This window comes from Passer domesticus, chromosome 10 (genome assembly GCF_036417665.1).
Source record: "Passer domesticus isolate bPasDom1 chromosome 10, bPasDom1.hap1, whole genome shotgun sequence".
Classification (NCBI taxonomy): Eukaryota; Metazoa; Chordata; class Aves; order Passeriformes; family Passeridae; genus Passer; species Passer domesticus.
The window spans coordinates 37,927,504-37,942,421 of NC_087483.1; the positions used below are offsets into that span (position 1 = coordinate 37,927,504).

The 14,918-nt window shown below is 38.4% G+C and overlaps 1 protein-coding gene across 2 annotated transcripts in view; it reads left to right on the forward strand.

Moving 5' to 3' along the window:
• Window positions 1-14,918, forward strand: part of SPOPL (speckle type BTB/POZ protein like) — a 32,872-nt gene that overhangs the window by 7,220 nt on the left and 10,734 nt on the right. For both annotated transcript variants that reach the window (XR_010369515.1, XM_064435262.1), the window contains exons 2-5: window positions 7,637-7,771; window positions 7,950-8,071; window positions 8,339-8,490; window positions 12,005-12,132. Coding sequence is in view for 1 of the 2 variants with exons in the window: in XM_064435262.1 (XP_064291332.1) it covers window positions 7,694-7,771; window positions 7,950-8,071; window positions 8,339-8,490; window positions 12,005-12,132 (480 nt within the window). In the remaining variant the exon portion in view is untranslated. The remainder of the gene's footprint in view (window positions 1-7,636; window positions 7,772-7,949; window positions 8,072-8,338; window positions 8,491-12,004; window positions 12,133-14,918) is intronic.

The window sequence follows — 14,918 nt, forward strand, 5'->3', positions numbered from 1 at the left end:
GCACTGTCTCCAGAGAGTGCAGGCCAATGCTTTCCACAAATCTTATGGATTTTAAAAGAAAAGAAAACCAAAACAACCCAAACCACCCCAGACTAGCTGTGAATCTGCTAAAGAAAAATATTTCTTTGTTACAGTTGGAATCAGCTTTCTGTTGGCTTGTACAAACTCCTGTTCCAAGTGCAAAGTTAAGATTAGCGTTTTTGATTTGGTGAACTCTTGATTGTGTGTAACTGAAGCATTTAGGGAAAAAATGTCTTCATTTAATATACTTTTCACATGTCAATGATTTGTTGGAGTAAGAGTAATGGAGTGAAACTAAGGAGGGGAAAAGATCACTTTGGCTGTATACCAGGAAACAAACCCGGACAGCAATAGATTATTTGAATAGAATATTTTCCCAAGAGGAATCGTGGTGGAAATACACCTCTTTTGGGTCCTGTAAAACTAGACTGGGCAATGAAAATGAAAAATGCTGTAAGAAATAATCTTGCATTTCTTCTCCAGGGAAATGCATAGATGACTGCTGTAGGGGATGGTCTGAGATATCTAATACAGAGCACAGTGGGTTTTCTGTATTACAGAACAATAATGCAAGGCTAATGCTGAGGGATTTTTATCAGTGAGCTTGGCTGATGTAAACCAGACAGTTTTAGCTCCAGCTCTGCTTAGCGCTTGGACTTCCTCGTAGCTGAGGTAAAATTCTACTTTATTTTTCAAAGCCTTAGGATAGGAAATCAAATTAAGAGAAAAGCCTGAAAATAGCATGTAAGCAACTTTACAGTTTTTACAACTAATACTATTACCTTGCTAATTTTGAGCTGCTGACTTCAGTGTCATCAGTCATAGGTACACCATCGTCCTCCTGAAAAGTTGGGCATTTCCCACGTGCTGGGATATGCCTTGCTGGGGCCTTTTTGCTGGGAGCACCATGAGGATGTGCTTTTAAATTCTGGACTCTCAGTTGCAGCTATTTTGAGATGTCTGTGAGCCCAGCTGCCTGCCCTCTCTCTGCTGGAGTTTACTGTCCCCGGGCAGGGGTGACAGGGTGTACATGGAGTCTCTCAGCTGTCACAGCCCAGTCCATGGCAGTATTTTTTTCTCACTGGAGATGTGCGGAGAGAGCCATGAATTGGCTCGTGGTGTGGCTGCTGTTTGTGTCTCCTGGCAGGGCACAGGCTCCCAGCAGAACTGTGGGGTGGCAAGGGTGACATGGTAAGCATGAAGCACACAGGAGCAGCCAGAGCTTCTGATTTAAGCCCCAAAGCTTGGGTTTGTGTAAACTTAGTTGCTATTGCGTGGTTGAAGAGCAAACATATACTTAAATAAGCATTTTTAAATATAATGTTCTAAAAAAGCTTCAAATCTTTTTAAGTGTTATAGGCTGCCTCTTCAGTAAGTGTCATAGGGGTTTCCTGTGTGTAGCCCAACTGCTGCTCCCTTCTTTTGCCCCAAAAAGAGGAAATTTTTCATGTTGCAAGTACTACAGATAACATAAAAAGTGTAGTACCTCCTTAACCTACCTATAAGTTTTCTAATGTAGGGGATGGATATATGTTATTTCAATTGTGTAAGTCATTCTGTTCACTCAAATGATGCAGTGATAGATGGGGATTAAAATCAATAAATGCTGAACACTGTATTTAAATTTTCGTAGGTATATCTTAAGTGTGTTTTCAGAGGAGATAATAACTGAACAAAGTGGAAAACTGCCTGAGCTTAATAGACCTTTCAGGCATCTGTTATTGTGTTGTGGATCATCCAGCAGGAAACTTGGTTTAATAGTTAGCTGTTTAGGAAATACAACAGCAGTTCTTTCAAAAAGATCAATTGTGAAGGGATGCAAATCCTCCTAATTAAGAAAGCAATCCTATTTTTTGCAAAGTTAATTTTTTTCTATGTACTAGTAAAAACTGTAGGAATTTAGGTAAGCTTAATTAGCTTATAAGACAAACTCTTAAAAAAATAATTTCAAGCCATAGGCGTTTCATGCCACCAAATAAGTGTGACCCAGGTGGTGGGTGGCTGTTACACAAATCCTTCTGTGATCAGTCAGAGAGGAACATGGCTTTTTTCACTCTTAAACAGTTTGGCCTTCATAAGCTGATGCTGCCTACAACTGTGTGATCCAGCTGGGTCCAGGTGAGGCAGTGCAGAAATAACTTTTTGTCTTTGGCCTTAGAATGTCTCACTTCAGACATAACTATTCTGATTTGGTTTGTTTGTTTCCTTCATTTTTATATTCATAAATATAATCTTCCTCAGCCAAGAAGTGAGAAGATGGTGTTTTTCCCAAGAATTTGCCTTCTTTGTAATTTGAAAAACGAAACTGATTCCTTGAATAAATATTGATAGTTTTATATAAAACACATACTAATTATATAATACTATGTAATACTTTATTCACTGGTGATCATTTAATGAGAAGAAATTAAATAAGTGTCTCTGTAACTACACCATGTTTGTTTTGAATGGGTTTTGGGGAGTTGATATTACTGAATGAAGAAGGACTTGTTTTGCCTTTTTTTTAAAGCCAAACCCTCAAAATTTCATAAACTATATTTGGGTTCTGAATTATGTATTTACTAGGAATAAAAAGTTGGATGGACAGAATGTTATTTTCCAGTTAAACTTCAGAAGATGATCTTTATTTCAGCCAGTGATGAAACATCAGAATTTCCAGAGAGGGGACAAGAAGTTAATTCACAACAGCTTTTGCATTTTGTGCAGTGTTGAGCCCTGCTCAGGAAAAGACTGAAACCATCTGAGTGGAATATGCAGTACATGCACTTGGAATTTGTTGGTGTGATCCTGGAGGGAACCACTTTGATCCTGGAGGTCTGAGCCCTGGGAAGAAGGGATGCTGGAAGGAGGAGGCTCAGCAGGACAGGGTCACAGATTTGCTTGGAGAACCATCCTTGGGTTGGATTCTGGCAGGCTGGATTTGACTTTTGGGGTGTGCTGGGTACCCTGCAGAAGACATTTTGTTGAGCCATCCTGCCAGCAGTGTTGGGGCAGCAATCCCTGACTGAAGGACTGAGTTAAACCATTGCTGGTAATGGTTCAATGTGCAACACCTCGTGTGCACCTGCTGCACTGTGCCTGCCCTGAGAGCTCCTGGCGTCTGCTGCTGCACTGAGCTGCTCCTGAGGACAGACAGACCCAGCATCCTCCCAACAGGGCAGCTTCAAACAGCTTTATCAAGTGTTTTGTGGGTTTATTATTGCGGGCGTAGAAAATTCTTCTTTGTGTGTTCCTATGTACGTGGTGCTTTCTTAACAAGCTAATCACTTTTTCAGTGAAAAAGCTGAGATAATTCCAACACAAGATGTAAGAGACTGGGAATGTGCTCTTGTCTAGCTCTGAGAGGTTCAAAAGTAACTTTGTTTAGAATAATGTTGATAAATATTCAATTTCAGACAGGGTAAACAAGGTAATATTTTTGAAAGTTATGCTATTGATGTAGGAAATAACTTCGAATCTTAAGATCTCTTCTTAGAAGTTGGGAAAATGGAGATTGATGCAGTTTTTGATGAAAATCTGTGCAAATACATTTTTGGAAGGTAGCCAGTGCTTTCTTTACACTGTGTGTGCAGGTAATTGATTAACAATAATCAATTTCATATGGCTTTAAGTTTAGCATAAGTATTTGACTAGGAGGGCACTTCAGTTAATTCCTAAATAAAATGTGCTTTGAGAAATCTCCTTTTTTAATGTTATTTCTGCCTACTTGCTCACTGTAGGAGGATCAGCTCCTGGAAGATCCAAATTTAACAGAATCTGCTCTGTTTGCAGAGTGATTATCAGGTGAAGCCAATACTTTCCTTAACAGACCAGTAGAAGAAGTGTTAAGCCCATCATGTTTGGGGTCTGGAAGTACAAGCAAAGAACCTTTGACCTTTTCTTCTTTTTTTTTTTTTTTTTGAACACAGGGTGTTCAATGAAGACAATGAACACAAACTCTGAATTAAATCAGCACTGGCTGCTGTACAATATTCAGTATATCAGTTCATTAGGAAAAAACTCCAAACAAAGGAACTTGACACCCTTTAAAAACACATCTAATTTTCCTTTTGAAAACCAGAAACTTCTTTCACCCCATCCATTAAAGCTTGTTTTCCTGTTCCCAGTGCACGTTTGCCCTGATGGTCAGACATTTCTGCCTGGCAGAATGGCCACACAGACTGGTTTGTTGGGCTGTGTCCAGACAGGCACAGCATTGCCTAAAAATTCTTGGACCTATTGTCTGATAATGTTCCCTCATTTCTGCTGCTTTGTTCATGATAGCCTGCAGAGTAATAAATGCAGGTTCTAGCATGAAAATTGTCCCTCTAAGTTGTTTCATCCTGCAGATAGCAGAGCTGGCTTCCTGCACTTCACTGATTTAATTCCACCCAGTCGTTCCCTGACTGGTTTTGTGAACTGCAGCTCTCTCTGTTCCCAACCATTTGCTCTAATAGGCTGTGATGAGGGGTTGGTACTCGGAAAACCATTTTGTCAGAGCTGATGACAGTGGCTGATCAATGATTCATAAACAATTTCTTCAGAGTAGTATTTAGTCTCCTCCCCACGTAGAGCACAGTAGAGCAAAGGGTGTGCTCTCTGTTCTCACCTTCAGGCTGCCTGTGCAGGGTCCACTTTGCCCTGGTGACCATTGGTGGCCACTCAGTGTGCTCTGGCTGTCAGTCTAAAGACTGCAAAAATCCCTCTCCCAAACACCTCCAAAATCCTCGGATTTCAGGACAGCATCTTGAAAGCTTGTGTTTTCTCTCACCTTGTAGCTCTGGTAAATACCCCATGACCCCACCCAAATCCTAATTAATTGATTAAGTAAAGTGAAGGGCAGATCTGCAGTACTGCTAAACCATTTCCATCCTTCTCCCTGTCTCTTGGTACATGTTAAAAGAGCATCAAAAGCTCTGTTTATTCATTCTCCCATTAGTCAGTTTGTCTTGGTTGGTCCTTTGTTTTGTTTTGGTTGTGTGCTCAGGCATACTAAAAAATGCAGACAGCTCCTCAACACAGACTCCCAGTATCAAAGATTTAAAGTTAAAGCTTTCTGCCAGTTTTCTCAGTCTAAAAATGTGTTTGGCTTAGTAAATCCATGCAAAAAAAGTGAAGTGTTAATCTGTTCTTCAGAGGTATAGCAGGAGGTCATGAAAATCTCTTGTCTGGTGATTTTGCTGTAAAGGGGAAACTTTACAAAAAGCTGAGGCTGTTCGGAAGGACCTGAGAAAGGTACTTAGGTAAAATGAGGCCTTCCTTAAATAAAGGCCATACAGCAGGTGAAGCAGCCTCTGAAGCACAGCTGCCATGGGTAGAGCAGGTACAGAGACAAGGCAACACATCAACCTGAAAATAATTGCAAATAACTACCTTTGCTTAGAGTTAAATTCTCAGTGAATCAAGCTGATTTAGCTGTGAGATGGGAGTGGGCAGATAACTACTGGTAGATGGCCCAAGGTCACTGAACACTTTCTTGAAAGAGATTGTGTATAGTTATAGTTATTTTCAGGCTTTTCCAATTTAGAAACCTCTTCAGAGGAAATTTGGCTCAGATCTGCTGCTCCTTCATGGTTCCTGGGAGCTGAGTGGTCTAATGGGCTGAAGAATTGAGGTACAGGTGAGAGACGAGGCAGTCCTGTGCATCTCATGCAAATGACAGAGTAAGGAATGGGCTGTATTCTACTTTCTTTTAGCTTTGGAGCATTGAGGAGCAGCAAGCAGGGTCAGTAAGGCTGAGATAAGCTCTTCTAACCCTTTCAGGATATGGTTCTGTGTCAAAATCCATTGCATTGGGGGAACAGCTTCAATTGTCACCACTGAGTAGGATGTGCTTCCTGAAATAATGGTAATATACGTGCTAATATTTGCTTTATGAAAACAGAAGTTCATATGTATCCTTCCCGGGATTTTACTCTGGGTGGTTCTGTACAGAGAATCAAAACCAATTGTAAACATGTAAACAAAAACTATGTAAACACAACATGCACAATAGATGTGTTTCCTGCTTAAAAAAACATGAAGCAAACAAGTTCGGTTATCTTAAATTTAGGGATGATGTTGGTTTTTCATTTATTGAAAGTACTAATGAAGTACTGAATGTTGCCACAAATACAAGTTTTATTTGGGGAAAACTCATTTGTTAAAGACAGCTGACTTGTGTTTATGATTAGTTTTCAGTGTCTCAGGGATCCATATCTTACAGGAGACCTATTCAGTATTTGTTTTCACCTTGTCATAGCAGATCTGTTGGTAGAGATTGATTAAGGCATATTATTATAAAGCATCTGCTTCCTCATCTGGTAAAAATTGAGAATTAGCTTTCTTTTCAAGCTCTTATACTTGTGTGATTCAGAGCAATCACCTGTCAGCAGGCTTTGATGTGGAAGAGCTGCTTCATACCATGAGTGAGAAGCACTACCAGAAAGGCAGGGGGGAAAACATCCAGTGAGGATCACAGCGTTCCACAGAGCAGAATTCTTCCTGTAGGAAAAATGAACTTGTTACATCATGACTGAATTGTAGGTTGCTCTTGCAGTGTCTTTTTACCACTGTTTGCATAAAACCTTATTTCTAAGTGTTGCTCCATCCCTGGAGAGTTCCATCATGATTAGTGGTGTGCAATCACATCTTTTGAGGAAGACAATTAATGCTGTTCTATCACAGCCAAAAAGAGTTGTACAGCAAAGCAGTCAAATGTTGCAGAAAGATGGTTGCTTTTAAGTGATAGCAGGATATGTTTAAAGAAACTTTCCGTACTAAGAGAAAATGTTTTGTGGCAGAAATAATTGATTTTTTTTTTCTGGTTTGATCAGGGTTCATTTCACTTTTTTAGCAATTTAATGAAGCAGCTTAAGTGAGCTTGGGACAGGAATCTGCCCACAGCTGACAGCAAACCCTCCTTTAAAGGAGGGCCAGCCAGGAACCAGAGGTGCCCTCTCATTGCCCAGTTTCTGCTGTGTAGCCAGGTGTGAGGGATCTGGGCAAGTGACTCAGCTCCTGATGGGCAGGAGAACCTGCAGTGCTCTTAGGTGGTGGTAATTAATAACAAAATCACTTTATTTCTTGTTAGGAGTTGAGTGAAACTGTTTTCTGGCTTTGTGGGATTATAGTTCTTCAGCTGTGTCTATTGGCGTTAAAGATCTGTGAAAGAAAATACTGCTTGAAAGGCGGGTCTGATTTCGTGCCCTCCATTCAGAAATCTCAGGGCTGTGTGAACCTGTTCTGCTCCCAGGTGGCTGAGTGTTCTTGTGAATTATGTCTGGGTGAAAACCTAGGGCATTGTACTAATGGCTGGGTGCTCTGGGTACTCTGCAAGTCAAAGGAGGGGAGCCTGAAGAAAGTTATAACACTTCTGGAGTGGCCAAAGTGCTCATTTGCAAAGGGGGTGTCGAAATATTGTCATTAGTGGTGGTGTGTGATGCAGAGGTGCTTATTTTTATAAATTATTGTGTGAGGGCTCAGCCTGCAGGTTTTGAGCACCAGTGGTTGTGAATGTGTGACATCCAGCAGAGCCATTGTCCTCTTTTCAGGTTCAGTTTTCAGATGCATAATTTAGTAAACACAGTCATATTAGTTTTTCTATTTCCCACACCTAAAAAGGGTGGGAAAAAAATGTATGAATTCCTTTTTTTAGGAGAATTACTGAAGCTTGGATTGCTCTCTTGATACTATAAACCTGCAATAAGTGGCAATGTCAAGGGTTCCCACCCCTCCTCCTCCTGGGGAGATGTCCAGTGGACCTGTGGCTGAAAGCTGGTGTTACACCCAGGTAATCTACATAAATTCCAATGGCTTCATTTTCTATTATTGTCATAATAATTGTTAAAAACACTAAAATAAAGTTATTGACATATTGAATAAATATAGCTAAAGATCTGAGTAGTTCTCTTAGTTAATACTTGATATGTAAGTTGAATTTTCTTAACATTTTCTGATCTTTTGTTCAGGTTAAAGTAGTAAAATTTTCATACATGTGGACCATTAATAACTTCAGTTTTTGCCGTGAAGAAATGGGTGAAGTTTTAAAGAGTTCTACATTTTCATCAGGGCCAAATGACAAAATGAAGTGGTAAGGTCTTTATTTGAGCAAGTGCTTTGGGTTTTGTTGTGGGGTTATTTTGCTCACTCAAATTGTAAAATTAAATTAAAAATAAATATTAAAACTTGGACATTTCTTGGAGGGTTACTGTAGGTATGGATTGGTTGTAATTTCAAAATGTCAGCAATCACAAAGGAAACATTTATTTCAGTAGCTTTCATGATTGTGTCTTGTAAAAGTATTTCTGAATTTATTCTGGGTACCATTAAAAAATTACCATTTCTCCATTTTTTTCAGGTGCCTGAGAGTGAATCCAAAGGGATTAGATGATGAAAGCAAAGACTACTTGTCATTGTATTTGCTTTTAGTCAGTTGTCCAAAAAGTGAAGTCAGAGCAAAATTTAAATTTTCCTTGCTGAATGCTAAAAGAGAAGAAACAAAAGCAATGGGTAAGGGAATATTAATGTGGTTTTGTAAGAACATCAGCAATGTTATTTTTTTCAGTTGAGAGCAGAATTTAATATTGAGATAAACTTTTAAAATACCTTTTTTTAATTTCCTTTTAGAAACGTAATTATAAAATCCTGTTCGTGTTTCACACGTTTCTGGTCACTGAGCTATGTTAATTCTATCCTGAGCAGTATAAATTACAGCACACTGCCAACTGCTGTCACTCCAGGTCCTTGTCACTTAGTTTTTCCAGCAGATTATTCTTGTTTCCTGTTAGGAGAGGTGTATTTGCTTGTTTGTAGCTACATTGGAAGTGTTTGATTTCCATTTCTAAATAGCATAAGCGGACATGGCTGGATTTTTTTAGGCATCCTCTACAATATTTTGGTCTATTTCAGATGATTTACACTGTAATCAGTTTGAAAACATGTGCCATGTATCCAAGGAATTAGAAGACTTTGAAATAACTGGTGATTTAATTGTTTTGTTGGTATGAAAAATGTATGGAAGACTCTTAGTTTCAAACTTGTGAGCACAGCCTTCATTGGAAATGCTTTTTGGGAAAGCTGGGATTCTTGTGGAAATGAATAATTTAATGCTGATCTGCATTGAATTTATTCTGCTGCAAGTCCTGTCTGTGAAGAATATCTGTTTTTCTTCCCTTCTTCTACTCCAGGATTTAAGAGATGTTTCAGGTCCTGTTTTGTTGCAAGTTCTGCATTTCTTACAAAAAAATCTGTAGCTCTGCAGTGTTTATAGCCAAAGTTCACATTATTTCTCATTAAGTAACTGGGCTCACTTGTAATCTTCAAACTAAATCCACAGAACTGAGTTCAAATGTAAAAATTAAAATATTGGACTCTTTGGAAGGAAGGTAAATATATGTGTTTCACATGCATGTTTCTACTAATCTTTCTATACTGATGGTGATGCTTTCTTCAGTCCCTGTGAACTTCCTCTTCTGGAGCTTATATGAGAAGGCTACCCTTTTGTACTTTTGGAGCATCATTTGGAGGATGTATACATCTGGACTTTTCACAGTCCTGGACTGGATTGGTATTTGTAATAAAATGTGAAACTGCATCAAAACCTGTTTGGGAATAATCATCAAGCACAGAATTGTTGAGTTGGCACAGGAGCTCTGGAGGCTCAGGGTCAGCCTGAGCAGTTTGCTTGGGACTTGTGGTGCTTTGAGATCTCGAGGGATGGAGACTCCACGGCTTATCTGGGCAGTCTGTTTTGGTCTCCAGCCAGGTCCTGCTGGCCCTGTGTTTGCCTCAGGGGTTCATTGTAGGTTCTTGTTGATTTGTTGTCCCCCAGGACCCCAATCTCCAGTGACCTGTTTGTTCCTGACCGGTCTGTAGCAAACACCCAGATCCTGACCCATCAGCTCTGCTGGTTCATCATCCACTGCAGTGCTAAAAATCCTGTGAGTGGGTGTGTCTGCAGCTTCTGCAATAGTAGCTGTGCTGGTTTGGCACCACAGGAGTTATAAATATCTTTTCACTTTGGGAAGTTACCAACAGAAGTCTTATTTCTTGGACTCTCCAGCCATTTGCCATCTGCTTCTGTGGGTGCTGTGTATTTACTGAGACAGGAAAATGATGCCCCACTTCCAATGTCCCTTGTAAATTGATAATTCATGCATAGACTGCTGCTTCAAGGGATGAAGCTGTGTATGAAACAGAAAGTGAACTAACATTTTAACTTTATTAGAAGAAAAATACATTTGCACTTTCGTGCTGCTCTATTCTGGTTCTTAATTTTGGGGGTTAACACTGGTTGTTGCTGCTAAGAGTAAAATCTAAGTCTGCAGAGTAAAGAATTGGGCTGAATCTAGAGAAGAAATTTATGAATGCTTTTGGAAATGTTAATTTCTGATTTTTTTTTCTTTTGATTTAATGTAATGAAGTTAAAAGTTGGTAAAAGTGTGGAAACACTAATCCAGATGACAAAAAAACGAGATAATATTGTTTTAAAAGGTGTTTTTCCTCCTTGGTATACAGATTTTCAAATGTGAGCAGTGTTGTGTGTTTGTGTGGTGCCCTCAAAGCCCACACTGCACTGCAGGGAGTGCATTTCCCTCTGCTGCTGTGCTGTGCATGGGCTAGGGCTTGTTGATGCAGGAGTGATGAGGTGACAGGGACAGAGACCTCACACCTCCTGCAGTGGCAGCTCCTGGGGGGCTCCTCAGTGTGTTCTGGAAATACAGTGAAAATCTCTACAGGATATTTTGCTTGATGCAATCCTAGTGAAGAGCTGTTCTGAATATAATTTCTCCAGCTCTTGGAGGTGAGGGCAGTGTGTGACACGTGTGTCTTTTCTGGAACACATGCTCCAGTGTGTTCCAGTGGTGCTGCCAAGGTCAATAGTGTGGGGAAGTCTGGCTTTGCTGATGGCTTTATTTTGGAGGCTTTAGAAGGAAGGATATTTTAACAGATTCTGTCATGAAAAACAGTTTGCTTTTATTACAAACTTCTGACTTAAACTTCTAAAGTGCTCTCTTTAGCTGAAGCATCTCTGTGTACAGCAAATGAAATGGTGATGTGTTTCTTGCCCAGCTTTTTGGAATGAAAGAAAAGTTCTTTCTTAAAGAACTCTTCATGAGATTCCTCCCCACTTCCCCCTCTGCTCTTATTTCAGTATTATTGCTGTCTTCATTTTGAACAATCATTCTAAATTTAATTGAGAATGTGCTTTATTCTGCTTAGATTCTCAAAGCCATTCCCAAATAAGCTCTTTCCCATATTTTACTGTAAGTATAGGGTGCTCTTTCCTGTGCTTTGATTTGGGCAACAAGTGGCCACTTTTCAGTCCACCAGCCATGTAAAATGTGTGGTCTTACTGAATTTACATGTGTTTGCACTGAGATGACTGTGGGAATTCTTTTTTGGCTGTGAGCTTTAGAAAAAAAAAAAGTTGTGCAGTCACAGCAAATCTGGTGGATTAAAAAAAATTAATTCTTATAACTAGGGCCAAAAGATAAATATAGTTAATATCTTTTATGACCAAAGATAGTTTAGTAGTTGAAAGCTTTCATTTCTGTTTTGCTATTTTAATGCTTTTACTGTATTTCAAAATAATTTCAACCTGTGAAACAAGATTTTCCATTTCAGGAAGAAGTCAAACCAGATTGTTGTGACAACTGCAGAGCGTTGTCAGGATGGGTTTGTGGTGACAAATTCATTGTAATGGTGCTTCCCTCTGAACAATTCCTCTTTTGACACATTGGCATTCTTAAACATTCACTGAAAAACTCCTTATGCTGGATGGTGCCTGAGAGATCTAATGAGAGGATATGGTTTGAATTGCAAATTGTGCTCCACCAAGTTCTACCAAGTGTTTTATAAAATAACACTGTTACAATATTTAAAAGGTTTTAATCAGTTCTGTTAACATGTGATCTAAATGTCAGAAACTGATTAATTTTTTTATTAGACTTGATGTGGAAGTAGGTGCTATTTGTTAATATTTTCCTTTAACTTGCTGTATTTGTACACAATTTTTTATCAGAAAGCCAAAGAGCGTATCGATTTGTGCAAGGCAAGGACTGGGGGTTTAAGAAATTTATCCGAAGAGATTTTTTACTAGATGAAGCTAATGGTCTTCTACCAGATGACAAGCTTACATTATTTTGTGAGGTGGGTATTAATTTTTAAGTAATAAAGCTTTAAATAAAATGTTTCCTACTCTAATAAATAGAGATTTATGTTGATTTAAACAGTAACTTACTCTAAAACTGTCTTTGAAAACTATAAACTTGGTGAAATGTACATTGTTTTGTCTTCATTACATTTTATTTTATTTTTTGATGCTTGTACGCTGAGATGTAGAATATTGAATTGATTACTTGTAAACTGCTGGACTTCTCTCTGAATTTGCCACAGTTACATCAGAATTGACTGTAAAATTATTTATGCCAGAGGTGGCTGGTGTGTGCTGTCTAGAGAAATGCTGTTTTACTGAGGTCACTGTTATTTCTTTTATTTAAAGAAGTTGTATTTCGAATTTGAGGATTGTTTTTCACTGGATGGAAATATTCACATACTGGTTCACATTATAAAAGAAAACCCAACTGATTGTCAGAATCTATATTCCTTTAATGTCATAATTGATGGCTTTAACCAATGAACAGGTCTTTCCAGTAAATTAAACACTTTAATTTTTGACTAATTGTTACTTGCATTCTCTCAGAAAACAAGATGTATCTTGTAGAAGGTGTGCTTGATACTGAAAATTAACATTGAGAGCTGTCGTATAAATTTAACTTCATGGTGTATTGTGGATCCCTTCTTCTATAATATCATTTATGTCCATAACCTAAATTTTTATATTAAGTTTCAGTAAAAAGCTTACTTGGTGTTAAAAATGGAAAGCAGAGAAAGCAGCAGTGTAAGTGGAGTGTATGTTGAATATACATTGGCTGGTTATCTGGGCTGCCATAAAGTGATTAGTGACTTAGGAGGATGATAGATGCTCTAACTGCTAATAAGTTTGCTTTGATCTGTGTATTTACAGGAAATGTGTAAAATTGTCTTGGCAAGATTACAATTTAATTATATGTCATTATGCTGGGTAGGAAGAATAATTGAAATGTGGCCCTTGAGACTAGATATTGCAAATATAGTGCATCTTATTTTCAGTTAGACAAGTTAAATTAGCTGCATGATAAATTTGTTATGAATACAATTATTTGGGTGATAAAAGCAGATATAACAAGTGTTTTATGGCTCTGTAAAGATACTTTTGAGCATTTTCTCTTCTTAAGTTGTCCTGCTAATGATCACTTTGATGTAAATGAACAGCTCTTAAAAGTAGCATTTGGTTTTAGATCAGATCCCTCTAATTTGAGAGATTAGGTTTGTTTAAAAAATATAAGTAGAAGAAATATTGGATTTCCACAGAGAAATACTGTTATTTAAATTCTGATGCTAGTCAGAATTTAGCTGTGTTTCCCTATGAAAATATCTTGATGTTTTAATATGAATGGCTTTTGTGAAGTGTTGGACCTACCCTGATTATAAATGTGGAAGGAAGTAAAACATGTAGTTGTTCACACTGAACATGTTAAAATAACTTCTGGCTTGTGTCAGGGTGAAGGAAAAACTTGAAAATCCAAATATTTTAAGAATTTCTTTCTTTGGATGTGTGATACCAGCTCTTCAGCTGTCCTTAGAAATGACAGGTGTTGTTGGAAGGACCTGTTTCTATAGACAAGCCTGAAGTTTTTGTCCTTTTAGAACTTTATGTTAAGCTCTGATTTCCATATTTGCCTTCCTACTTGTTTCCTGTTTGGAAAACTGACTTACCACTTCTTAACTATTGCACTTGGCTTGATAAAACTTGTCAGATGTAGCAGGTATTTAGTGAAGGCCTCTGATTACTGACTGTTGGTGGCCCTTCTTCCTGTTGGCTTGCAGGAAAATTATTTGATTGTCTTTGGCAGCAAAGATTTTCATTCTGTGTTGCCAAAGATTCTCAAGATCAGCTGGATGTGCCCTTGGATGGGATTGAGGGGCTGTTAAGTGTAATATTTTGTGGAGTCAGGTGCTGCCAGCAGCAAGTTGTGATTAAATGCAACTTCAGATTTTTGGGCACCCTGATCTCTGACTGAATGCTCCCTTTCCATATAATCTGAAAGTATGAACCCTTGCAGATGTTCCATTTGCTAATGGAATAGAATGTTCTCTGCTTTCACACATCTCTTACCTGCCTTAGTAGTCCAAGGAATCATTTATATCACCCTTACCATTAGATTACCATAGATTCAAAATCAAGAAAATCATGGACAGTATCCTTGTTAAGTGGCAGAGCACAGAACTTGTTCAAGTTGGCAAGTTTTTGATAGTTATATGGGATTAACTTGATTGGATTTCAGCTTTATTTAAATAAATTATAAATAATAAGAGGATGCACTTGATTTATGGCATGCCTGTTGGAGTGAGATATGAAAGATCACACCCCTGCAATCCTTGTATTTAGAATCTTTAAAGGACAATCAATACACTCCAGGTCAGTCGGGTGGGGGAGATTTGAATTAAAACTTTGCTTGGGTTATATCTTAAAAAGATGACCTGTAGCAAGTTGTTGTGTTGCACAGCTCTCAGTAAGTATTAGAAACCATTCTGAAGCAGAAGTTTAGAAGGTCACATATCAATTTAAGTGCACATTAAGAGTGTGTAGATGACTTTCCCTAGGCACTGTCTGTAGCTAACAGGATGATGCTGTGTGGACAACTGGGACCATGAACTTTGAGTCAAGGCTCTGGAAAAGCAGAACTCTCCTCTGGCAACAGAAGATGAGCTTGGCTAAGCTAAAACTTCCTTTGTGTGTATGTATATCTCCTGAAATCACTCTGTATGTGAAAACTGGGAAATAACTCTATAGATTTTATTCAATGTTATAAATGTACAGTCTAACTGTGAAA